Genomic DNA, 27,923 nt, shown 5'->3' on the forward strand with positions numbered 1-27,923 from the left:
TCAATTTCCCTCCTTGAGGACATTATTCAACATTTGTAGGCTGAGTTTGCACACATATAACATGCAAGACTAAACAAGTCTCACTCTAGCAAGATTACGAAAATTTGTCTATAGTTGCAGATTTTATTAATCAAAGTTGAAATTTTGAAGTACCCTTTATCTCTTTTGCTGTATTTAAGTGATTCTTGAAATACCCATTTGGGGTTTTGGACTTGAATCGTGTTTTTTGAGCTATTGGGATTTGGGGTTTGTTTAATTTTGCGAGAAAATGACTGTGGGTGCAGTAGATGAACTTGTAGAGATCTTTAAGGCTCGTTCAGATAAGAGGGACTATAGAAGAATAGTTCTTCAAAACTCTCTGGAAGTTCTACTCATCAGTGATCCTGAAACAGACAAGGTGAGGTGTTTTTGTGAACTTTTTTTTTTTAATTTTAAATTTGCAGAAAGGGTTTGAGAAATTATATGAATTTATTGAGTTGGGTTGTTGTATAAATGTATTTTGTTATGTTGTTGGATCAGTGTGCTGCTTCTATGGATGTGCCTGTGGGGTATTACAATGATCCTAAGGGTCTTGAAGGCCTTGCTCATTTTCTTGGTAAGTAAGTTAGTGCATTGACTCTAGGTCTTGAAGCAAGGACAATGCTTCTTTTTGTTTTTATTTTTGTTGTTTTATGATTGTGGCGTCCGGACGAGCTTGCGCACAATCATATACCTGTTACTTCCCACCAACACAGGTATCAGTTAACACTGCCCGCCAAGGCTTAAGTAGATGAGGAGTAATCACCTAGTGTTTTTCTTGGCGTAGTTGGTAAAGTTGCTTCCATATGATCAGGAGGTCATGATTCAAGATGGGACACAACCTCTTGCAGAAATGCAGGGTAAGGCTGTGTACAATAGACCCTTGTGGTCCGGCCCTTCCCGTACCCTGCATGAGCTTAGTGCACCGGGCTCCCTTTTAAAGAAAAATTGCTACTGTTTCTTTTCTCCAATATTTTCACTATTGTATCTACTGTATTTCCTTTCCTACTGATTTTGATATGCTTTATTTGAGCTGAGGTATATCGGAAACAACCTCTCTACCTTCACAAGGTAGGGGTAAGGTTGCATACACACCACCCTCTCCAGACCCCACCTGTGTGATTACAATGGGTATATTGTTGTTTATTTATTATCAAATATGAATGAGTTGAACTTAGAATTTTGATCAAAATATACTTTAGTTTCCTGTAGCTCTGGTTCTATGCACCAGTATTCTGCCAACCTGGAAGGTGGTGGTTTCTTGGAGGGGTGGGAATTTTAACTTCTCTTAATGTGCAGCTGATGTGTTTTTGGTTAATTTTCACGATCTTATTTCTTTAGTTTTTGTGAGTTAATTTCACCATTTGCAAGGTATTCCATTCTACTGTTTGCTACTTCAGTTTCACTTTCTTCCTTGAGGCAAAAGTGTACACTGATTCATAATGTGTTAAACTGCAGAACATATGCTGTTTTATGCAAGTGAGAAGTATCCTGTGGAGAATAGTTACTCAAAGTACATCACCCAGGTATCTTCTTTTATCTTATTAGAAATTATGATTTACTTTTTCCTACTCATGTAAAATAGTTTGTCCCTTCTTCCTACTGCTTATCCTTGCAGTCTATCTTCTCTTCAGTACTGTTGAGAGCTGATTGTTGTTTATGTTTTTATTTTTTTAAGTTGGGATACAACTTGATCGTTTTCAGGGGTTCTTTTATTGAACCTTAATGGTGATACATGTTGGTAGTTTAACTATTTGCATATGCTTCAGTCGTTAATTTGCTAATTCAAGGTGACTTCCCCACCCCGAAATTTGAGGGGAAGGTTAGAATGTGTTGAATAGTCATCACCAACTTAATATCCAAGACTTGTCGAAGAAGAATCTAAAATATTCAAGAGTTATAAAGAAATTAAGGAAAATCTCTAGAATGAGTGTTCTAGAGTGAAAAGTCTAGAAATATTCTAGAAAGAGTAGTTATAGAAGTAAGTAGTTGGAGGAACCATTTAGAATAGAGTAGTAAATACCTTCAGTTAGATTCTTGAATCACCACCTAAAAATAGAGGTGGTTCATTTGAGATGTGTGTGTGCTCAAGTAAAGAATGAGTGCTCAAGCAAATAAGCGAGCAAGAAGTGAGTGATCGAGAGAAAAATAAGAGAGAACAACAGAGAGAGTTGCTAGAGTGTGAGTGAAAGAAAAATTGAGTGTAAGAATTATAAGATCGAAGCGGATCTTTACCTTGCAATAATAACATTCAAGTTGTGAGCAAATAATTGTGCACAATAATTCTCAACAGAATGTTAGTATGAAATATTGTCTCGCATCTGAAGGAAGTATTGTGTGTATTCTATAAACTATGTACAGGAGTTTGTGGTGTAAGTCACTTCACCTTGCCTTGTCAAAAAATAAATAAATTGTGGCAAAGTCACTGGTCTAATGCATTGCTGCAATCTATTCTCTTATTTTTCAAATAGCAGCAGGGCCCCCAATAAGTGAAGAGATTGGGAGAATGCATAGACAACTATGCGGGCTAGGAGGTTATAGATAATTTATACAATACACATAATAGTTTCATAAGATGTGGAACAATATATATAATCTAACATTCCAACATCAAGTAAACAACTCCACCCTAGCACCAAATTAGTTATGATCGGCCTTATGACTCATCTACATTATTCCTCTCTGTTCAGATATACTGCATTCCTATACAGTGTTTTGGAAGACGAGAGGTGACAAAATGCGATGAGGGCCTGTTTCACTGAGGCGAGAAGAGATGTGCTCACTTTTTTGAAGTGAAGTGCCAATTAATACAAAAAAGTAAATATTTAATTTGCATATATAAATAACCAAAAACTCAATAGCAATGAAATATTAGGCAAAACTAATTAAGTTATTATGCAACTAAAACTGGAAAGAAAGCTAAAAGAAAAAAAATTGAGAAAAAAATGCAGAAAAAGAGGATAAAATCATAAAACAGAGGATGAAAGAAGAAAGAAGTTGACTGAAAGAAGCTACCGGAAAACAGAGGAGAAAGAAAGAAAGAAGTACCTGAACTCTAGCTTCGGCTTGCCTCGTATGAACGGAAAATAGAGGTTGCTGCCAGAAAACAGAGAAAGAAGGAGAGAGAGGTCGCGTAGGGGTAGTCTGACTCTAACCGAAAAACCCTAGCTCTAAAATTGTAATTAATAGTGAAGCTTCGCCTTGCCTCACCTAGCCGCCGCGTCTCTCGGCGCTTTTCAGATTGCTTCTCACCTCAGAGGAAAAAGGCGATGTTTGTCTACTTCACCTCACCTCACGCTTAAGCGCTGAGTCGAGCGCCTTTCACAACACTGTTCCAATACTAAATAGTTTTCCTTATTCTAACAAATCATAAGGCATGTAATCTTCTGCATGTACATAATAAACCATTGCCCCAACCTAATTCGGGATGCTACTTCATTTTCCTAGTAGCAATGATACAATCATAATTCATATCACTAGCCAGGTAATCAATTCAAAGTCCTACTATAAGCGATTGAATTAAAATCTCTAAGATTTTGGCAAAGATCCAATCAAATCAATATTAACTTGCTTCTAGATTAAGTTTTATGATAGAGTTAATAGTTATAAGCCCCCTTAAACATGCACACTTAAACTATGAGAAGTCTTAATTACCCCCTCAAACATAGATTTTTGGAACTATTTACCCTCTAAACTATGAGAAATCTTAATTACCTCTCAAACATGAATTTTTGGAACTATTTACCCCTAAAATGTCACAAGGCATACTTTGTCCAATTTATATGACTCACTTTCCAGTTTAGATAATTCCTAAAGAAATGACATTCTATATTTAGTAAAAATTTAATTTTCGTTCCTATTTATATAATGTAGTATTTAGTAAAAATTTAATTTTCGTTCGTATTTATACAATGTAGTTTGACTTGAAATGAAGTTTAAGAAAGATGCGGTCTAAAATAAGTCATAAATATTTGTGTGGCAATAATTATTTCATTAGGGGTAAAAAGAAAATTTTAAAGTTAAATTTTTACTAAATATAAAAATGTGTCATTTCTTTTGGGATTGACTAAAAAAGAAAGAGAGTCATATAAATTGAAATAGAGTAATTTTTTTAATCATGTGGCATATTAGGGGGCAAAAATAATTTCAAAAAATCATATTTGAGAGGGTAACTATGACTTCTCATAGTTTGGGGGGGGGGGTAAATAGTTCCAAGAATTCATGTTTGAGGGGTTAATTAAGATTTTTCATAGTTTAGGTGTGCATTTAACAAAGTGTGTCAAGTTGAAGGGGGCTTTTAACTATTAACTCTTTATGATATACTATGTTATTTACGAATGACGTAATTTTGATTGATGAGACTCACAACAGAGTTAACGCTAAGAGGTTTGGAGACAAACGCTTGAGCAAGACTGAACACTTGGAGTGCAAGTTCGGTGATGTGACACATGAGGCTGATGTGGAAGTGAGGGATTGATACACATGTCATCCAAAAGAGAGGTTGTTTTAAGTGTCTTGGCTCGATTATCTAGGGAAATGGATAGATTAACGAGGATATCACTCACCGTATTGTTGCAGGGTGGATGAAATAAAGACTCGCATCTAGAGTCTTGTGCGATAAGAAGGTGCCACCTAGACTTAGAGGCAAGTTCTCCAGAATGGTAGTTAGACCAACTATGTTATATGGTGCGGAGTGTTGGTCAGTAAAGAACTCTCACATTTAGAAGATGAAAGTGGCGGAGATGCTAATGTTGCGATAAATGTGTGGGTATACTAGGAGGGATAAAATTAAAAATGAGGATATCCGAGACAAGTTGGGGGTGACTTTAGTGGAATACAAGATGCGGGAAGCGATGTTGAGATAGTCTGGGTATGTGATGAAGAGATGCACAGATTTTCTAGTGCAGAGGTGTGAGAGGTTGGTTATGGATGGATTCAAGAGAGGTAGTGGTAGACCAAAGAAGTACCAGTGACAAGTGATCAGACAAGATATGACAGTTGCAACTTACCAATGACATGACCTTAGATAGGAAGGTGTGGAGGACACGAATAAAGGTAGAAGGTTAGTAGGTAGGAGTACGTCCATACTAGTAGGTAAGAGTGCTTTGTCTTGTTTCCCTTGCTAGTAGTCGTAGGACTACTCTTGTAGTTTTTTGTTCTTCGATTTCTGTGACTATCTATTATTTTGTGTAGATTGTTTGTATTATTATTTTGTTCCTATCTGTTTGTTACTATCTATTATCTATTGTACTTTCATTATGTCTTTTCCTAGACTGTTTTTGCCTTGAGCTGGGGTCTATTAGAACAACCTCTCTACCTCACCTCTTAGGTAGAGGTAAGGTCTGCGTACACTCTGCTCTCCCTAGACCCCACTGTGTGGGATTATGCTGGGTATGTTGTTGTTGATATTCTGGGTTACCTATAAAAAAGTATTATGATAATGGGTAAAGATCATATAGGACATCAGCAATGGGGTACCAATTGACATCAAATGCATGTTGTATGCAACAATGTTTTACTTCTCCTCTTTTGTTAATAGAGCACACAGTTTGTTGAGCATGTAAAATTTATTATAATTATGGTGGTAGAAGAAGAAATTATTAAATAATTGTTGGAGTGTATATGCCGATGTACCAACTTGGTACTGTTTATAATAAAACTTTACCTATAAAAGAAATTAAATAATTGTTGGAGTTTGTATGGTTTGATTTGGAATATGTCGTACAATGATTTATATCAGAATCATTTAATGCAGTTGAGCTTTTGAAATCTACGAGGAGTGTTTCAATAAATTTGAATACGTATAGTCTGCATGTACATACGTATACAACAACAACAAAAACATACCAATGAAATTCCACAAGTGGAGTCTAGGGAGGGTATGATGTACGCAGACCTTATCACTACCTCATGGAGATAGACATGTTGTTTTCGAAAGACCCTCGGCTCAAAAGTCATAGTCCCAAGTAAGAGAGAGAAAAAATATATATAGCATAATGACAAAAAATCAAAAGACGATGCAAATTTTATAAGACAAGAACAATAACGATAGCAAAGTAATGTGATAATCGATGACAATACCAACACAACTATAAAGGCACGCCTAGACCTACGACCACCCTAACCCGACACACAACAAGACACCATTCTATCCCTACTAGCCTTCTACCCTAATCTACGACCTCCACTCCTTTCTATCTAAGGTCATGTCCTCGGTGATATGGAGTAGCGCCATATCTTGTCTAATCACGTCTCCCCAATACTTTTTCGATCTATCCCTAACTCTTCGCATAACCCCCAAATCCAACCGCTCACACCTCCTAACTAGGGCGTCGACACCCTTCATTTGCACATGCTCAAACCATCTCAATCTCGCTTCTCTCATTTTGTCTGCCACAGAGGCCACGCCCACATCCTCCCGAATAACCTCATTCCTAATCTTATCATTCCTAGTGTGTGCACACATCCATTTCAGCATCCTCATCTCCACAACATGCATCTTCTGAACATGAGAGTTCTTTACTGGCCAGCACTCCACTCCATATAACAACGCCGATCTAACCACTATCTTGTAAAATTTACTTTTAAGTTTAGGTGGTACTTTCTTATCACACAGAACTCTAGAGGCTAGCCTTCATTTCATCCACGATGCTCCAATGCGATGCGTGACATCATCATCGATGTCCCCACTACTCTGGATGATGGATCCAAGATATTTAAAGTTTTTTGTCTTGGGGATAGGTTGAGTGGCAAGCCTCACTTCCATGCCCTCTTCATCCATTGCAACACTAAATTTGCTCTCCAAGTATTTTGTTTTGATCCTACTCAATCTAAACCCTTTGGACTCTAGAGTTTGTCTCCAATCCTCCAACCTATCATTAACTCTATCCCGAGTCTCATCAATCAAAACTATGTCGTCCGCAAATAACATACACCATGGAACCTCCTCCTGAATAAACCGTGTCAGCTCATCCATCACCAAGGCAAAAAGAAAAGGACTCAGCACAAATTCCTGATGTAGTCCCATTTCAACAGGAAAATGCTCTGAGTCACCTCCCACCATCCTAATCCGAGTCTTAATAATATACACCATCGGGACACCTTTAGCCTCCAAACACCTCTAGAGAACATCCCTCGGAACTTTGTCATAAACCATTTCAAGGTCAATGAACACCATATGGAGATCCCTTTTTCTTTCTATGAACACCACATGGAGATCCCTTTTTCTTTCTTTAAATTTCTCCACCAATCTCCGCATAAGATGGATTGCTTCAGTAGTCGACCGCCCCGGCATGAATCCGAACTGATTCTCTGAGATTGACACTCCTCTCCTCACCCTCATCTCCACCACTCTCTCCCAAATCTTCATAGTGTGGCTTAGCTATTTGATACCCCTGTAATTATTACAGTTTTGGACATCATCCTTGTTCTTGTACAATGGAACCATAGTACTCCACCTCCATTCATCGGGCATCTTAACAGTCTTCAAAATAACATTAAACAACTAGGTCAACCACTCCAAACCTGCCTTGTCAGTGCTCTTCCAAAAGTCCACCGGAATCTCATCGGGTCCGATCGCTCTCCCCCTCCCCATCCTGCTTATAGCACGTCTAACCTCCTCAACCCTAAAACACCTGCAGTACCCAAAGTCTCGAAGACTATGAGAGTACGCCAAATCACCCGATACTCTATGTACATACGTATGTGCTATAAAAAGATAAGAATTATTAAGTGTCTTATAGTTGGATGGACAGAGTAAGAAATATGCTTTTCATGTGATTTCTTTCTCTAATTTCAGTACAAGATCACTTTCTGGGGGGCCAGAACAAGACATAACTTATCTAGGAAAATATGTAATGATCTTTTACGATATTACTAGCTTTGGATTTAGTTCAATTGTATGGCCCGAATAAACAATTTTTAACTTTTAGCACTTACATTCTTTCATTAGATTCAATCAGAGGTTTGAATAAATTGGAGGATGAATCAAATTGAATTTTGAGATATGCTGTCATGTACTCTTCTAGGTAGTTTGAGATTGAGGCTTAGTAGTAGCAGTAATTGATGTACTCTTCTATGTGGCTGTTTCCTTATTTAGCTTTAGAGACACGGTTATAACTCTTTTGTCTTGGTCCTGATTGTGTTTCATTCGGACTGTAAGTTGCTTCTAGTTATATCTCCAGTATTCAATAAAATGTCAGTTATATATATAATCTTCACTACGATGTCCTAGCTTAATTTGGATTTTAGGCCATTGTTAAGAGGAGGTTAGATATTGATGAATTCCCTTTGTCCCATTTTACATTTTATATGACATTCTTTCTGTTTAGGTTGTCTTGGAAAAGATTAACAAATTGCTTCTGGAAAACTACGTTTTCTATTCTTTTTTAGTTTTACCCTCCTCGAACTAGTCCTTGTTTATATTTCAATGTTATTTGACAATTGTAAGTCTGTGAATGCCTAGCAATGAGGTAAAATAGTGGTTGTGATGCAAAAAATTGTTTGGACATTTAAAGAAGATGAACATGGGGTCTAAACATATGAGTTTTCTCTTAGAAATGAGGACATTCTTTGTCATAACTCAATAGGCCAAATAAATAGACGACTGCTAAAGTTGCCACCACTTTTCTTATAGACACCTCAATTGAGGTTGTTTCCTATTAGATACCCACCGTACGTGAAAATGTACCTTTTAGACCTTAAACAGATAATCAGTCAAAATTATAAAGTGCGTGTATTTCACATGTAAATGATGTGACAAATGAAACGAGACATGTGGCACTTGAGCCCAAATAATTATAGGAACGAATTTTGAGCAAAAAGAAATTTATTTTCACACATTCCCCCCCTCCCCCAGTTCCATCTAACACCATCCAATAGAACCACCATGGCCAATTAGATGTTACTGGTTTCTTTGTATTCAAGACAATGGGGGAGGGTGGAGGAAAATGGTGGAGCTTGGTGTTAAGAAGCTGTTTTTTCTTTCATTGTCAGTGGAAACAATTAACGAAGAATTCTTTGAAAAAAAGAAGAAGAAGAAAGAATAGCTACTAGTGCTTTTACATCTAAATTAATGAAGTTTTGTATGAATTTCCCTTGAGGTAACTGTCTTATTGAATTTAATTTCCTTCTCATTCTTGATTATTGATTCAGCACGGAGGTTCCACCAATGCTTTTACATCTTCTGAGCATACCAACTTTTACTTCGACATTAATGCAGATTGTTTTGAAGAAGCATTGGACAGGTATGGATTTAATTTATCCTAATTATCTTTGAAAGAGTATCTATGAAATGCCTTATGGTGTTTCATTATATATAGATTTGCGCAGTTTTTTGTCAAACCGTTGATGTCACCTGATGCTACAACAAGGGAAATAAAAGCTGTTGATTCTGGTTAGGCTTCATAATTTATGCATGTTGGTGCATTCAGTCCTGTAAATATTAACAACTGCTGATTGCTCTTTCTTGTCTTGTGCCTGTGGCAACTTGCTGAGTCATTTCAGAGAACCAAAACAACCTATTATCTGATGGTCACAGAGTGTACCAGGTATTTATATGGACTCATAAGCCAGCTTTAGGCTTCCTTTGGTACTTGTGATGATTCCTTGATGAAAGAGATAAATGAAGTTGAACTGTATGATCTCATCAGTTCAAAGATTAAACTATTAGAGAGGGGATATTATTATTAATTTAGTTTAGGTCTTGGCACACCCCTTTGTATATGAGCATAATTCTATCATTAGGGACAAGAAATATTCTTCTAGAGTATGGCGGTTTGACTTGAGTGCAGGACCTCTTGCCTACTCGGATACCATATTGAATTGTGTGATCACATGTCTAACAACTTAAGTTATTAGTGAGGAACCTTTTTATTTATTTACTTTAGGTCTGCAACAATGTATAGGATTACCTGGTCCTTTGTTCTCGATAAGGATACACTGTATTGTTCTAAGATCTTTTGATTTCTGAACTTGTTCCATGTTATGACTGTTTCTCTCTCTTATCCTGTGGATCTTGAGAATGTACATTTGTTACATACCTGTTAGAGCCGTGTTGTTTTCACTTCCAATTATTTTTTTTAAAGATCTTTTGGAGTAAAGAACACCCTTCTTCATTTTGCATTACTTTCTGTGCAGCTTCAGAAACATCTGAGCTCTAAAGATCATCCATACCACAAATTTGGCACAGGTTTGTTATTTAATGTGCAATGTCTTCCATTTGATTGACTACATGGCTTGCAATCTAATTTTGGCTTACCTTAAATCCCTGTTTAGTTAACCTGTCCAGTGTCTAATGCTGCACCTTTAGCTGATTTGTCCTTTTCAGAACATCAATGCTGTAAAAATATATGTAAATGCAGTATCTTTAGGTTTCGGATAAGCCTTAGTCTTGGACTAAGTTTACTTAAACACATCTTTTGGATAAATAATTTTATAGACAAAAAGGGGTCTTACTCTTTCAACACTAGTAGACCCTCTACCTCTTATTCCCCTGCTTTACTATACTATAAGATACAACATTATGGGGATTGTGTGATTTCATTATCTCCCCACATAACTAAAAGGCACTATACTTTTGGGTATGGTTTAGAGTTTACAGTTCCATCTTAGTGCGATCTTTTGTGAATAAATTTTCTATCTTATTCATAAAAATAAAAGTTCAGTTGAAATATTTCACTCCTTTGTTTCAGTTAATTCATTATTTTGGTTATCAAAAAGAAAAATTCACTACTTCATCGCCTATTTTGCTATCGTCGATATTGAAACTACTTGCCTGGCCAATCAAACAAGCATTAAGAACTCCCCATGTTCTCTATTTCTTTTCTGGAACTGAGAGCACCACTACATTTCCTTCTTCTTTGCTGCGTACTCTCAGTAACATTGATAATTTTGCCACCTATCTGTAAATCGTATTATCCAGTATTATCTTTTGGGTTTTAGTGGCTTTGCCATTGCTTTCGTGATATTACTTTTCTGTATTGGAGAGAACAGGAAGTTACTCTTATCTCTGTTGCACATTGTTTCTTTGACATTTATAAACATTTGACTCTTGCACAGGCAATTGGGATACCCTGGAGGTGCAGCCAAAAGCAAGAGGGTTGAATACAAGGGAGGAGCTTCTCAAATTTTATAAAGAAAATTATTCAGCCAACTTAATGCATTTGGTTGTTTACGCAAAAGGTAGCCGGTGGATTTCTCTTTTTTTCCCTATAAATTATTATTGTGGAATATCATCTATTCTAATTTTCTCTTTTAAAACAATCAGATTGCCTTGATAAAGCTCAGACACTGGTACAGAGCATATTCCAAGAAGTTCCAAATACCAATAGAAGTTACTCCCCTGTTACTGATCAGCCATGCAAATCAGAACATCTTCAGGTGCTCAAATAGGTGTAGGGGTCATAAATTTGACACAAAATGTTCAAAAATATAAGGGCTATGTTCTAGTGGATCTCTTTTCTCTTGCCCTTTTTGTGTTGGCTGGATTGAAAGTTTCTTTTATTTTTTAATGGTACAAAGATTAGGGGCAAGACAAGGAAGGGAGAAAGTGTTTATGATATGGGGTCACTCGAACTTACGATTGATAGTTTTTACTGTGCTTATGATTTATCAGATAGATTTTGGAATTGTGAGAAATGAATGGTTTTTCTTATACAGCATTTGATTTTATCTGCATCCTACCTTCAGAGAAGAGATCTAAACTTCTTGTTGTTTCCTACCACCACTTATCATCTTTCGAGATCTAGCTTAATTGGCTTTGGTGGACAATGCATGAAAGAAACTGTGAGACCTTTCCTTGTGCCCATGTACTTGTGATGCAATAAGATGTCACCTAAGCTTAACAAATCACTCAATTGTCATAGTATATACTCGTCGCTGAATTGACATATCAGGTATATTCTTACGTTTTGGAATAGAAGCTCCTGCTGGATTATTCCAAGACCTGCTACTCCTTAATCTCAAGGAGAAGTCTTATTGGTGAAGCATGAACTATGTCAAATTTTCTAGGAGTGGGTTGAAACTTCCTATTTTTATTTTTCATTTTGGGTTAGGGGTGTCAGAAATGCACTAATAATCTACATTCTTCTCTTCTATTGCATTCTCTTCATTATTACAAAGACATTGTTGTCCTATGCATATGATTCTTTACTCTTTGTTACATAGATTCTAGTCAGAGCCGTTCCAATAAAACAAGGTCATAGTTTGAGGCTCGAGTGGCCAATAATTCCAGACTTAACTCATTACAAGGAAGGGCCTTCACTCTATTTGAGTCACTTGATTGGACATGAAGGAGAAGGATCCTTGTTTTATATCTTGAAGAAGTTAGGTGAGTTCTCAACATAATCATTAGAAATTCTGATTCTATTCCACCAGCCATTTGTTATGCGGCACTTATGGAACCCTTGAGTTCAATTGCAACAATATGCAAAAATAGTGAAAAAGGCATAAGTATGTTGTTTACAAGCAAACCTTTTGATCGGTTGAGATAATTTCATCAATTCTATCTAATGTAACCTTGCAGGGAGGCTGCGTATAGTATGCCATCAACAATAACTAATGCTCCAAAGAACAAAAATGCTTTTTATCTACCATGATAAGTAGCTAGAGGACTGATATAATGTTAATTACATCTGATAATCCATCCTCTCTCTCTATTACTCTGGAAGTGGGGTGCATGTTGAAGTTAGAATTCCTTAGTTGTGAGGACTCAACTCTCCAGACTTTAAGTACTTATTGCTATTATCTCTGCAAATCCTTGCAGGTTGGGCAACAAGCTTATCAGCTGGAGAGTCAGGCGGCGGTCAGCACTTCTCCTTTTTTGAAGTTTATATTAGTCTGACTGATGCTGGGCATGGTTAGTTCTCTCATCTCCCCACCACCACCCCTGCACGCCCTTATGTGGACAGTAAATTAATGGAAATGTGCTTGTCGTAACCCTCCATTTCTATTTTCTCATTTGTTTCTGGAATTTACCTTCTATTGGGAAGTCTACTACACTGACCTTCATGTCTTAATAATATTTCAGACCATTTTGAGGATGTTGTGGCACTGGTGTTCAAATATATTCACCTTCTGCGACAAGCTGGTGCCTACAAATGGATATATGATGAGGTTGTTGGACTTAATTTTGTATCAAAAACCAAAGTGATTATTGTTATTTACAGAAGAACAATATACCTTCAAGGTTAGAGGAAGTTTTATTGATAAAACATAGAAAACATACATTAGCAAAACTAAATTTCCTCAGTTTTCAACTTTTTGTAAAGGTAATGCTTGTCACTTTATTTAAAGCCTTACATTTTTTGTTTGATGAGTTGGCTTCATTTAAAGTTAGATGTACAAATGTTCGTTCTGTTGTCAAAGCTTCTAGCTCACATATATTCTAAACATGCAGCTTTCTGCTATATCTGAAACTAATTTCCATTATCAAGACAAGAGTTCTCCCATCGGCTATGTGGTATATGTTGCGTCGAACATGCGGGTACATTTACAATCATATTCCCGCATTTGGTGTTGATTCATTTATATGAATGCTTTTGACGTATTTGTTGATTCTTTTTATCTTTTTTTTCTTCATGCAACCGATATTTTATGACAAAAATGGTCCCAGAATGCTAAAACCAAAATAGCTCTAGAAGTGTAGATTATTTACAATTCCATCACATATCCAACTCCTAATATGGTAGATGTTCAATGGCGAACAATCAAATGATGGGCATACTTCCATTGCTATACATAGGAAATACCAAGTGATATCAAATATTTTTCTTGTTCTCAAATCTTCTGCAGTTTGTCCATATAAAGCTTAACTTCCCTGGAGCTTTAGAAACTCATAATGCAGACTAAGGGAATTGTTTTCTTTCCCTCCTCAATATGACATTGTCAAAAGGCTTGGTGCTGATATTTCCTTGTTGATTGCATTGCCACGTGAATATAGCTGCCAGCAACAAACTTTGAGCTGATGAATATTTTGTAACCATTCTCGAAAAAAAAAACCTGTTACTACTTTCCAAGATAATGTTTGTGAGAAATATAGGTGAAAAATATTATTGAATTGTGTAGCTATATTATTACATAGAGACCCTATTTATAGACACTACAATACAATCCTTTACCAACTAGGATACTATTTCTATTCTTATTCCTATTCATACTCCTATTCCTATTCTAAGTAGGATTGTATATATCTATTCCTATTCTAACACTCCCCCTCAAGCTAGTGCATACAAGTCATATGTACCTAGCTTGTTACAAATGTAATTAATATGAGGACCCTTTCATCCACTGCTCAGGCTATAATTGAGATTGATTCTCTCTATGAGGGTATTGATTTCTATTCCACCATTATCTTGCTAGATTTGAAGAGCTTAACATGGATATGTTCAGGAAGTGTATGGAACCAGTTGAGAAGTGTTTGAGAGATGCTAAGATGGACAAGACCTCTATCCATGATGTTGTACTTGTTGGTGGCTCCACCAGGATTCCCAAGGTTCAGCAGCTCCTGCAAGACTTTTTCAATGGGAAGGAGCTCTGCAAGAGCATCAACCCTGATGAAGCTATTGCTTATGGTGCTGCTGTACAAACTGCAATTTTGAGTGGTGAAGGTAATAAGAAGGTGCAAGACCTGTTGTTGTTGGATGTTACACCTCTTTCCCTTGGACTTGAAACTGTTGGTGGTGTCATGACTCTGTTGATCCCCAGAAATACCACTATCCCAACCAAGAAAGAGCAGGTCTTCAAGATCACCATCACTAACGACAAGGGCACGACAAGGGCAGACTCTCCAAGGAGGAGATTGAGAAGATTGTTTCAGACAATAGCGTGACTTACATAATTGACATACAAGGCTACCAGACTCCCCTTGAGCAACAAACTAGGTGGTTGCTCCATCTAGGGTTTTTTTTTCCACAATGCAGCAGTCGTCGGAAAGTGCTCAAAATATGGTATAAAATATATGGTTCGTCTTGGAATCAATATATGAGTAGATCTTAAACAAGAAAGTCAACGTAAAACTGGCTGGAACATGCTCATGCGCTGGATTATTAGATTTGATGGTTGAAAATAGTCACAATCTTAGAAATAAAATTATATGAGTACGGTTGGAAATATGGCATGACCCTACTGAGAAAGAGAATGATAAGGGTAGGGTCGGAATGATGGCACGACCCTACTGGAAAATAGAAATTATCTGGGTAGAGTCGGAATGATGGAACGACCCAACACAAATAAGAAAGTAGTCACCGGAAAGATGGCACGGTGCTATGCAAATAGAATATGAAAAAGTAGTCATCGAAAAGATGGCACGGTGCTACACAAATCAGATATGAGAAAGTAGTCACCAAAATGATGCATGATGCTACACAAATAGATATGAGAAAGTAGTCCGGAGAAATGCACGGTACTACACAAATTAAATATGAAAAATTAGTCATCAGAAAGATGCACGGTGCTGTGCAAATTAGATATGAGGAAATTGTCAGCGAAAAGATATACGGTGACCCAGACTTTTGCTAATATAATCATTGCCTAGACGGGCGGCATACATGAGTAATAGCCGTCCGCTGGCAGCGGAAGCTCTTTAATTCTCTATCAAGATCGTAGAGGCTCTGATACTATGTGAGAAATATAGGAGAAAAATATTATTGAATTGTATATCTACATTGTTACACAGAGATCCTATTTATAGACACTACAATACAATCTTTTACCAACTAGGATACTATTTCTATTCTTATTTCTATTCCTATTCCTATTCCTATTCTAAGTAGGATTGTATATATCTATTCCTATTCTAACAATGTTGATTTAAATGAAATCCCACATTGGATATGTACAGGCATTCAAAGGGATTTATTAAGGTTTTGGGTCACTCCTCCCTTGAGGTGTTTTGTTGGATCATCAGTTATCTGTTCATGTTATCGGAGTCAACTGCTGGAATGCCAGTTCTGACACTCATAGGTGCTTACTAAAGTCCGTGTGTGAATCTTAAATTTGGTTTACAGGTGCACGAGGCTGTTGAGCTATATAAAGTCCACATATTATATACAATGCTTATAAAAGTTTGGGTCATTCCACTCATTGCTTTAAGGCTTTTAACTGAATGTTTAGATTCTTTCTCACATATCACCTAGCAGAATAAGCTTCTCCTCCAACTCAATCATTTCCTTCTCTTGTACTCCTTATGATCGCCAATCTCAAAAGTATCTATTGAATCTGGACCGCTTCCAATTTACCACTATCATCTAGCAGAATATGCTTCTCCTCCAACTCAACCATCTCCTTCTCTTGTACTCCTTATGATCGCCAATCCCAAAAGTATCTGTCGACTCTGGACCGTTTCCAATTTACCACTTCCTCAACCATTCTTTTTTCCTTCTGGTAGAAATGACAGAGGTCAACAGTTCGAATCCCACTATCTACATACAAGTACTTTATCTATCGGAAACAATTTCTCTACCCCATAGGGGTAGGGGTAAGGTCTACATACATCCTACTCTCCTCAGACTCCACTTGTGGGATTACACTGGGTATGTTGTTGTTGTTGGGGGTGGTGGTAGAAATGACGAAGAGCTTCTGGAAAGTGGTCTGCGTAGCTATATCTCTACCAGGGTTATCTCCAAATGCACTCTTCTCTCCCCTTTCTACCTTAGATTTTATGTGCTTTGAGAATTTTTGTTAGAATTATGCTTTTGAACTGCAGTAACTTTATTTTACTGCTTAGTTTTTGAATAAATCTAAGTTAATAGTTGGTTAGCTAGTTTTTCCTATTTATTAGTAATTAGTTTATTAAGATATTTTGCGTAGATATTCTAGGCTAGTTTACCATTATCTTTTTACTGCTTTTTGTTCTTATAAATGTAGAGTCCAAGAAAGCAAAATAAAAAAATTCTCTTTGGCCTCATTGCAGTATTTTTCTCTCAGTCTTTCTCTGTTATTTTCTTAATTTCTTTATTAAAAAACCAACAATTGATATCTAGAGCCTTTTTTCTTGAGGGATCTGTGAGTGAAAAAATAGATTCTGAAAATAGCTTTTCACGAATGGCTCCTCCTATTTTTGATGGTGAGAACTATCAACTATGGGTTGTGAGAATGGAAGCCTACTTGGAGGCTCTTGATCTTTGGGAAGAAGCCGTGGAAGAGGATTATGAAGTTAATCCGCTACCTAATAATTCCACCGTGGCCCAAATCAAGAGTCACAAGGAAAAGAAAATCATTAAGTCCAAGGCAAAAGCAACTTTGTTTGCTGCTGTTTCAACAACTATTTTCACGAGAATCATGACTCGCATCACCAAAGAAATTTGGGATTATCTGAAGAAAGAATATGCTGGAGATGAAAGAATATGAGGAATGAAGGTATTAAATTTAATGAAGAAATTCGAATTGCAGCGAATGAAAGAGTCAAAAACAGTCAAAGAATACTTTGGCAGATTGCTTAGTATTGTTAACAAGGTAAGACTGCTAGGCACTGAATTTAAAGATTCAAGAATTGTTGAAAAAATTCTTGTAACAGTACCCAAAAGATATGAAGCATGTATAACTACTTTGGAAAACACACAAGATCTGTCCAAAATTACCTTGGCAGAATTGTTAAATTCTTTGCAGGCACAAGAACAAAGGAGGCTTATGAGGCAAGATGGCATGGTTGAAGAAGCATTAGCAGCCAACCACAAAACTAAAAGCAAGGGTAAATTCTTTAAAAAATACCCACCTTGTCAGTACTGTGGCAAAAATGGACATCCTACATATAAGTGTTGGAAGAGACTAGATGCACAGTGCAAGATCCGCAAACAACTTGGTCATGAAACTGTAATTTGCAAAAGCAAATTTCAAAAAGATGAAGCATTTGCCCAACTCACCACTGAAAAAGAAGAAGAAGACCACTTAATTGTGGCAACCTACTTTTCAATCAAAAAATCTGATTTTTGGATGATTGATAGTGGTTGTACAAACCATATGACATATGACAGAAATCTTTTTAAAGAGTTTGTGTCTGTGGAAAACAAGAAAGTCAGAATTGAAAATGTTGACTATATTCCTGCAAAAGGAAAATGATCTGTTGCAATCAATTCAAGTTCAAGTACAAAAATAATTGAAGATGTTTTTTATGTGCCTGATATTGATAAAAGTTTGTTGAGTGTTGGTCAGTTAATGGAAAAAGGATTTAAATTATTATTTGGGGACAAATATTGTCGGATCTTTGATTCCACTAAGCAAAAGATTTTACAAGTTGAAATGAAAGATAAAAACTTCTCATTTAATCCAACAGAAGATGCACATGAGCCTTGCAAGACAAAAGATGAATTGACAGATTTGTTCATGAGGTCAATTCCAACCAAGTCTAGAGTCTGCAGTTCCTCAAGCAAAGAGGACGGTTAGAATTGTGCTTTTGAACTGCAGTAACTTTATTTTACTGCTTAGTTTTTGAATAAATCCAAGTTAATAGTTGGTTAGCTAGTTTTTCCTATTTATTAGTAATTAATTTATTAAGATATTTTGCAGAGATATTCTAAGCTAGTTTACCATTATCTTTTTACTGCTTTTTGTTCTTATAAATGTAGAGTCCAAGAAAGCAAAATAAAAAAATTCTCTTTGGCCTCATTGCAGTATTTTTCTCTAAAAGTCTTTCTCTGTTATTTTCTTAATTTCTTTATTAAAAAACCAACAATTTTATCCATCTTCCATGATTGCTTCCATAAAGCAGTTTCATATGAAGTTAATATGCCAGTACACGTAGAGGTCTTTAACTCCCAATTCCTCCATCTTCAAATAGAAAGTAACCTTCTCTAATTATGACAATGTAGATGAATCTCTTCCTTCCCGTCCCACAGAAAATTCAAGAATTCAGAACTGCTATTGAGAAGGGGTCGGATAAATAGTATAGGAAGCAAAATCATATAAAAAGAAGGGTTGAGTGGGAGGTGTTCTCATCTATTATTGTTGTTGGCTTAGTGAAGAAAGGCATAAGGTAGGTTAATAAATTAAAAAGCACACTTGATTAGGGCTATTTTTCCTTCTTCTGACACAGTTTCCTAGTGAACCTTATCTCCAACATCGACAACAAGGTTTCATTGTTTCATCTTCATGAGCGGCCCCCAGATGTAGTCTCAGGTACGTAGCCAGAAGATCACTGGCTTTGCCTGTTACCACCCTTACCATGTCCTCCACTTGCTGAATCTCTTCCACAGGAAAGAGTTCACACTTGCAAACATTAATCGTCAAACCAGAGATTGCCTGAAACCATAACAACAACAACCCTCTGACTGGGAAGTTGGTTCTTGTCAGGCTTAAGACATTTGTCTTCACACATTCTCTCTGTCTTTCTCTTATTTCTCACAGTATAGATAGTTGAGATAAGTTGATATGATTGTGGTCAGGTATACACACTATAAATACATTTTGTACACCAGTTTGCCATTCTAATAATGAATTTTTTGTGGACTTATCAAAAGAATAAGAACTGTGTGTATTTGAATATTTTTTTCCAGTTTTACCCGCCAGTAGACTGGTTGGTTGGGTCATGTTTGCCTTCAAGGTTCAGTCCAGACATTATTGAAGCAGTTCTAAATGATCTCACACCACAAAATGTCAGGTGAATTGGCCTCCACGTATACAATTATATATTTTTTAACTATTGTTTATGCAAATGGGATGCTTCTCGATGATTTCCAAGTCTAATCCTTACAATTTCTTTTTGACTATGTTCATTCTTGTTCTAATCAAACTTTTTACTATGTCCATTGGATGACCTTGGAAGTCCAATGACTCTAGTCCTGATAGTGGTGGACTCAATTTTAACTATTGCTGCATAGAAGTCAGGTTCTCATGACCTCTAATGGAGATAGTTGTTTTGCATAGTTTATGGACTTGGCTTTGGTTGGATTCATGGCTTTTACATGACAAGAACCGGTACAGTTGAGGAATTTATTTTGGATAGGGTCATGGTTTGTTGGGTATTTCTCCTTCAGGGAACATAGAGAAAGTGAAGAGACAGAAATGACAAGCAAAAAAACCTGGTTATGCAATTGTGTTTCCTCCCTTTTCTTTCTGTATAGCAAGGCAGGATGGAAAATGTTGATTGGGTGAAGAGAAAGGGACTGATGGTGTTTGTTGTCAGTGGGTCAGATTCTTGTAGGAATCTGTGTGTTCTCTTACTTCTGTTGGGCTCATTTAACACCCAAGGTCAATTATACAATCATTGGTACTTTATACTTACGAACCGCTTTTTTAATGAAAAGTGAGATTGTTTTAGGCTGCCAAACTATTGCATCATTAAATATAATAAAATCATGGTAAGACTTTTCCTATTCATACCTCTGAATCCATGGCAGCTATCTGGATAATACGGATAAATAAAAATACAGAGATCGTGTGTTAGAACTTCCGGCTTAGTCAGATGGTGTGTTCAACATTTATCATTTGCATAAATAGTATGTCACTGAATTATGATGGTGTCATATATCATTACACTGTAGCTAAATCTTTTGGGAGTACCTCTCACAAAAAAGTCTTTCCAACAGAATCTTTTGGGTTTCAACAAAATTTGACGGTAATACAGACTCAACGGAGCCTTGGTATGGAACTGCATATTCACTAGAGAAAATAACAAGCTCCGTGATTGAGGTGCACAGTCAGTTATCTGTAAATACTGTTGCTTTTCATTTGATGGAGATTTGGCATTATAATATTGCTTAAGTCAATATTGACTGGTATGCTGGCACGGCTTTGAATGTTACAGCAATGGATGGAGAAGGCTCCTGATGGAAATTTGCATCTACCTGTTCCTAATATGTTTATTCCTACTGATTTTTCCATTAAAACTGTCTCGAATAAGGTATTACTGACAATAAAACCTCATTTCACATGCTTTCACTTTATAAAATTCCTGAAATGTTTTTCCCTTCAATACAGATGAATTTTCCTGTGTTGTTAAGGAAATCCCCTTACTCAAGGTTATGGTACAAACCGGATACATTATTCTCCATGCCAAAGGGATACTGTACAATAGATTTCATCTGTCCCCAATCTGGAAGTTCTCCTGAATCCGCTGTTCTTACCAGCATTTTCGTATGTTTGCTGAAGGACTATCTAAATGAATATGGCAAGTATCAAAGACTAAGATATCATGTTTCTTATGTTACCTTTGTGAAAATATGCAAGGACTTATAAATCACAAAAAGGACATATCCAAGGACTTTTTGACTGTTGAAATACTGATCAATTAATTCACTGGAAAATCCGCTTAACTCGACTAATCTACTTTGCATCTTTCAGCCTACGATGCCGAAATTGCTGGTCTCGATTATTGGATAAGTGGTCACTGTAGTGGTTTCGAGGTATTTATCTTATAAATGCATCATCATCATGAATGGAATTCTCTAAGCAATACAATTTACCAAAGTTAATCTTCACCAAACTCTCTCCTAACTTCTGTGTTTTCAATTTAAAGAAAAAACTAATTTTTTGGTTGGAATATTGTAAGGTTTTTTTTTCTTGGTTGCACTTCAGGAAAGCATTATGCTCATTCGGCTTAAAATTATTGTCATTTTTTCCTATCCCATGTGCAATCACTTTTTAGACATTGTAATCATTGTACTCTCCCACTTTGATTTGCTTCCCTTTCAGGTTATTGTGTCTGGATATAATCATAAAATGAGGATCTTACTAGAAAAAGTTATTGATAGGATTACCAATTTCAAAGTTGAGCCTGACAGATTCTTTGTTATCAAGGTAAGGTCTATTGTCATCCCTAACAGATTTCTTTCAAGTCTTATTGTTCAAGCGGATACAATGATTGAAGACCAGATTGTTTGATGGTAATTGCTGCATCTGATTTTTTCTGAAATTAATTGCTCCTGTCGGCGGTTCATAAGCGTGCTATATCTAGGCCTGCTTCAAATAGTGGGCACATTTTTACATTTGATTCTAGGGATCTAGGCCTGTTTAAGATATGTACGATATTTTAACATTTGATTTGAGGATCTTGAGCTCTGTTGTGACATTTTATGTTCATGTCATAGGGTTAGGAATATTTTCTTCGTTTTCTTCACTTGTTATGAACATTCAGTTTGTATTGTCCACTTACATCAAAGAGTGCATTCTTGGCTTGCTTGGCGCAAATGTCTCAGACAATACTGTTTGCATTTTTGGCTGGTTTGCCAAAAATTATTTCCCATTTAATTAGTTTGTTGTCTGTTTGTATATTAAAGAAACATCAACATGGAGCTATATTTACTCTAATTCTGATCGGTGTGACTGATAATTTTAGTGTATTGTCATGACAAAAGACTTGCATTACTTGATTGTGTTACCCCTCCAAAAAAAAAGGAGTTCTACTTTTTGAAAAACTCTCTTATTGTTGTGGTCCTAACTTATGCCTATTACAACATTCAAGGTCTCTTCACTACTATATTAACCTCTACATTTAGGTATTCATAAACAGTAAAACTAAAATGAAAAGCTTGAGAACTTCTTTATGTTTTTTGGCAAAGCATACATTTTGGGTTAGATATAGCATATAGTGCCTAATCTTTTCTATTTTAATAGTTCCTGCTGCTTAACTTGACATGATTTAGTTAGTAATAATGTAGTAATCCTTGAATGGGAAAAGACATAGGTTGAGAAAGAAGGATAAGGCGAGGGATTAATAATACTAAGGAGGTCGATTTTGGTTACCCCGTATGCCTTATTGTAAGTCCAGGAATATTAAGCATAGAGTAGATAAGAGAAGGAAAGGAAAATGTGACAATTGTGATTGCAGTTTGTTAACATTTTGAATCTGAAGCCGCAGACTGATAATTCCTTCTCACGGACTCCCTTCTATCTTATGAAGGAATTGTTCTCAAAGCAATATCAAAACATCAAGTTTCAACAGCCATACGAGCAAGCTTTGTACTACTGCTCTTTAATACTTAGGGAACACTCATGGTCATGGAATGATGAATTTGAAGTCCTTGCTAATCTTGAAATTGATGACCTTGTTAAATTTTATCCTCTGCTGCTATCAAGGACATTTCTGGAGTGCTACATAGCAGGTTCTTTTTTCTTCCCTACTAGACTTCTCTAGGATTTTAGTCAGCTGTGCAGCATATTCACCCTTTTGATTATCCCTTTTCAGGAAACATCGACTCAAAGGAAGCGGTTTCAATGATCCAGCACGTTGAAGATGCCTTGTACAAGGGTGCCCAGCCTCTATCTCGGGCCCTATTTGCGTCTGAGCATCGGCCAAGAAGAATTATAAATCTTGAAGAGAGCAAGAATTACTTCTATGCTGCAGAGGGCCTAAATACATCTGATGAAAATTCTGCTCTTGTCCATTACATTCAGGTACATGTGAAGTTACAACTTTAGGTTTTTATGTCATTTTTATAGTAGTATCATATATATGATTGGATGCCCCATGGACAAAGTCATATTTTTCTGCAAAGACTTCTTTTTATACCATTATAACAATAACAACATACCTAATGTAATCCCACAGGTGGAGTTTGGGGAGGTTAGGATGTATGCAGACCTTGTCCCTACCTTTACCACTATACCCCTGATATATGGGGTTTCCCTTTTGTTTGGCAATAAACTCCCACTTGTCCGGAACAAGTATTGTTAGAACAGTTAGAGAGAAATAGCAAGAATTGAATGATCAAAACTGATAGGAGCTTTTAAGGAATTTAAAACCTGAAATGTTTCTAATCACAGAACCAGTTATTTGGCCATTTCTACTGACTTGTGGCTGGACAAATAATTTGTACGTACTTAAGAAGAGCTGATAGAAAAGCTTATAAGAATGAAGTGGAAACCTTTCCTATTGAACAAATTAATCTGCTGGATATTTTATCTTTTTAAGTTGGCTCTTTATGAGTTCCGCCATCTTTCTCAACTTGGCTCTTTGGAAGGATCTGATTCAATAACAAACAAAATATGCAGGTGCATCCAGATGAATACATCAAGAATGTAAAACTGCAGCTATTTGTTCTGATAGCTAAACAATCAGCTTTCGACCAGCTTAGATCTGTTGAGCAGCTCGGTTACATTACATCACTTTCACGGACGTATGCCAACACTTCTCATTTAAATACTCGATGAGTTTCTTTACTATTGGAGACATGTGGTACATCTATTCAGTTTTCTTTCACTGCTGAAACCAATGTAATGTTGTTAAACTGTAGGAGCGATGCTGGTGTTCGTGGACTGCAGCTTATAGTTCAATCGTCAGTCAAGGTAAATACATCATATCTTCTGTATGTAAGCCAACAAAGAAATATTATAAAAATCCTTTTACTTCAGTATGAGAGACTAATGGTTAGCCATAATACAGGATCCTAGATATATCGAGTCGCGATTCCAGGCATTTCTCAAGACGTTGGAAACTCAGCTTCATGACATGTCAGATGATGAGTTTAAGGTCAATTATTGAACCTCCTTTTAAGATTTTCTTTTGGAATTGGTACCATTTTCAGGGTTCGAATCTCTGGAAGGCAAAAACAAAACTGGATAATTTCTTCTCACCTATTTGAGCCTTGGTAGGCAGAAAAACCAGTACTAGTCTAGTTGCACACAAGCTGAATTGGACACCACAATTATTGAAAGAATAACAATAATTCACAATGGCATCATTTTGACAACTCTCAGGAAAGTAATATTACCAGAAGTATCTACAAGAAAATGTATTCAGATAAACATCATAAAATACCCAGATTAAAGGTAAAGTTTGAGAGGGTAGGCAAACTCAACAAGAAAAACATTTGCTATGAGCACATTGGAAAGAACTACTTTTCATGAGGAACACAGTTTATACGAGGCAGCATAAATTGTGACACTTCAATCAGTAAAAATTAGAGGTGTGTTCAGTTTGAATACTGTTTGATATTGTCATTACATCTTCATCACGATGTGCTCAGTAACCATGCAAGAGAAATTTATTTGGCCGACTGTTCTTGTACTTAACAAGCGTTTGCTGCTTTTGTTGGGAATACAATAAATGTGGTGTATCTGCTATCTTGATCTTCTGGTACTCACAAAACTGATAAGTCTATGTGGCTTCATACATCAGTTTCCTTAAATGCCTTTCTTCTATTAGCATCACTGAAATAATTAACGTTGTCAGTGACAAAGCAATTAAGTCAAAATCAATGGATTGTGCTGAATTAAATGTTAGGCTGATGTGAAGATTATTAATCATTGTCACTTGTCTGCAATCTTGAATATTTTGCCTCATCTACTAAGATTTTGATCTTATCATATACTATGCAGAAAAAAGTCAATGCTCTTATTGATATTAAGCTCGAGAAGTTTAAAAACTTACCGGAGGAAACTAATTTTTTCTGGTGGGAAATTTCTGGTGGCACCCTCAGATTTGATAGAATTGAAAATGAGGTATGGGCTTTCTTTTATTCATATCAAGCTAGTTTTTATTTCCGCGAATTGAATTGATAGGTAAAAGGAGATTACTGTATGTCTTTCCTTCTCCCTTTCCGGGAGGGGAGGATAGTTGGCTTGGGTGGTGGGTGTTTGGCACCTTTAGGTGAAACTAAAGTGATATAAAGAAGAAAGAACTCTTCCAAGTCTTTCTTATGAGATGTTGACTTGTTGATGGAATATAAAATTCTTGATTCTTCCTATCGACCTAAGCCATGGTAGGCAAAGGTGCTGGTGGATGGTCAAGGTGCACAAAAGTTAGCACGAGTGCCTCTATTATAAAAAAATATTCCTGATTTGTGAAATGCTGAATAAACCAGTAAAAGGTACTATGGCTCATTGTTCCCTGAAAGTTGATGATCTTCCTTTTTTTTTCCCTTGGCCTTTTTTAGTTTCTGGGAGTTCAGAATGTCCTGTTTGGCAGGCTTTATTTAAGCTGAGGGTCTATAGGAAACAGCCTCTCTATATCTACAAGGTAGGGGTAAGGTCTGCATACATTCTACCCTTCTCAGACCCCACTTGTGGGATTACACTGGGTATGTTGTTGTTGTTGTTGTTGGGAGTTCATAAGATAGGAGAATTGCCTCATTGACTTGATTTCTTTCTGAAACAAGCATTTTAACCTTGACATATGTAGTATCAGATATGACGGGATATTGCTTATTAACATTCATGAATCAGGTTGCTGCACTGAAGCAGATAACCAAAACGGACCTGATCGATTTCTTTAATGAATATGTGAACGTTGGCGCTCCTAAAAGAAAGTCATTAAGCTTGCAAGTCTTTGGAAGTTCACATTCTTCTGAATTCAAGTCAGAGAAAGTCGATCCAGTTGAACCAAATGTTGTCCAGATTGAAGATATATACTGTTTCAGGAGATCTCGTCCTCTCCACCATTCATTTAAGTGAGACTTGGTCCATTTGAAAGCTCATGATGTTGATCATCAGTGAAGTTTACAATACAGGAAAATACAAACCAAGAGATGGAGATTTTTAGTTGAACACTGTATTCTGAAGTGACTTGTTCACAATAGACATAGCTATTACTCTTTGTACAGTGCAAATATGAACTGTTAAAAAGGAAATGAAACAAACTCTTATTGCTTCAGAGACCGGGGTTCAAATCCCCAACGAAGAAAAACACTAGGTGATTTCTTCTGTTGTTAAAAAGGAAATGAAATGAACTCTTCTTTTTCTCTATAAGTTTGTGTTGGTGGCTTTTGATTGCTTGCAAACTTCATTGTGATCTGCATTGACTACTACAGCTTTTCCTGGAAAAGGAAATTCCATATTAGTTTATTTCTTTGTTTATGCAAGCAATCACTCTTGCCTCATTTTATCTGGGATGAACATGCAACGGGTTTAGGGAGATGCATTATAGCAGATTGGAGATATTTTGAATATAAGAGTCATATTATTCTGTCTTTGCCTTCTTTTCAAATCTTGTGGGTTTAGTAAAATGCTATAAAGCCTAAGCTGAAAGTGAAGGTTTTGTTCGAATCCTGGGCATGGAGAAAATCAAGTTGGAAGCCAATGAAGGGCACCTGACATTGGGTGGAAACCAAAAAAATAAAAAAATAAAAAAGGTTTCTTGTGGGTTGAAGATTATTTATCACTTAGCCAATGCTTATTTAGAGCTTAGAAGAAGTGATGATATATTTTGCTCTCCTAGTGTTCATGTTACATCATGAGTGTGTCAATCCATGAACATTGTTGAGTTTTCACATGGGTTCGGGGATTGGAAATTGATTTCTTTATATCATTTTGGACAATTCTTGTTAAATGAACTAGTTTTAGAGTTGAGTTACGCATAAGATTTATTTTTTACATGCTATCAGAATCGGATTGATCTCAATTTTACTTGATTCGGGTCCCTATCGAGGAGATGTTAAGTTTCCAATATGACATGGGTGTTTCTTTTCAATCATTTGATTTCACCAGCTAGGAGGTCATAACTATCGTCCAGCTCTTTAGGTAAGAATTACGAAGAGAAGGAAATGCTCTATTGGGTAGGAAAAATCAAGTTGGATAAGTATGTTCAAACAAAGCTGATCACACATATTTTAAAAAAATTATAGATTAATAAACATGAAAAAAAAATGAGATAATTCTAAATTCTTGTTGTGACGGAAACTTCAAAAAAGTGGCGACCGCCTTTCTAAAAATATGAGTATTGTTTAATAGATCATCACCAATAAATCCAACAAATTTGAGCTCAAAAAGAGTCGATCACACATATTCCAAAAAATTCATGGACTAGTCAACTAATTTTTCTTGATGAAATGATTTTCGATCACTTTTTTATCAAAACTTTTACATGACCCTCCGTAATGAACTGATGGAACAGTATATGGCCTAACCATGATCCACGCCATTTGTTAGTATTTAGGAGTCACTCAACAGGATTTAGACGAATTTCTCAGTTTTTCGTGTGTGTTAGTCAATAAATATTTTGGTGAGCTAGCTTCCGATCAATTTTTTTCGAAATCCTT

General features: G+C 36.3%; 1 protein-coding gene and 1 pseudogene across 2 annotated transcripts; both read left to right on the plus strand.

Moving 5' to 3' along the window:
• The first annotated feature begins 4 nt into the window (after positions 1-4).
• LOC129870667 (insulin-degrading enzyme-like 1, peroxisomal) lies at positions 5-26,634 on the plus strand. 2 transcript variants are annotated; one of them, XM_055945503.1, is made up of 26 exons: positions 5-397; positions 520-595; positions 1,477-1,544; positions 9,172-9,263; positions 9,339-9,412; positions 9,523-9,566; positions 10,156-10,207; positions 11,077-11,199; positions 11,285-11,397; positions 12,184-12,346; positions 12,782-12,874; positions 13,046-13,131; positions 13,415-13,501; positions 19,506-19,609; positions 20,538-20,640; positions 20,756-20,851; positions 20,929-21,118; positions 21,292-21,353; positions 21,643-21,747; positions 22,850-23,051; positions 23,135-23,343; positions 23,941-24,065; positions 24,183-24,234; positions 24,332-24,418; positions 25,267-25,389; positions 26,113-26,634. In XM_055945503.1, the coding sequence occupies exons 1-26, from the start codon at positions 269-271 to the stop codon at positions 26,338-26,340; spliced, it is 2,886 nt and encodes a 961-aa protein (XP_055801478.1). In that variant the 5' UTR covers positions 5-268; the 3' UTR covers positions 26,341-26,634. The 2 variants fall into 2 exon arrangements, with proteins under 2 accessions (XP_055801478.1, XP_055801479.1); XM_055945504.1 differs by lacking the exons at positions 5-397; positions 520-595; positions 1,477-1,544 and having other exon boundaries at positions 9,169-9,263; positions 9,349-9,412.
• Positions 13,514-19,497, plus strand: LOC129870668 (heat shock cognate 70 kDa protein 2-like; annotated as a pseudogene).
• Positions 26,635-27,923: the final 1,289 nt, after the last annotated feature.

The sequence above is a fragment of the Solanum dulcamara genome, chromosome 10 (genome assembly GCF_947179165.1).
Source record: "Solanum dulcamara chromosome 10, daSolDulc1.2, whole genome shotgun sequence".
In the NCBI taxonomy this organism is placed as follows: Eukaryota; Viridiplantae; Streptophyta; class Magnoliopsida; order Solanales; family Solanaceae; genus Solanum; species Solanum dulcamara.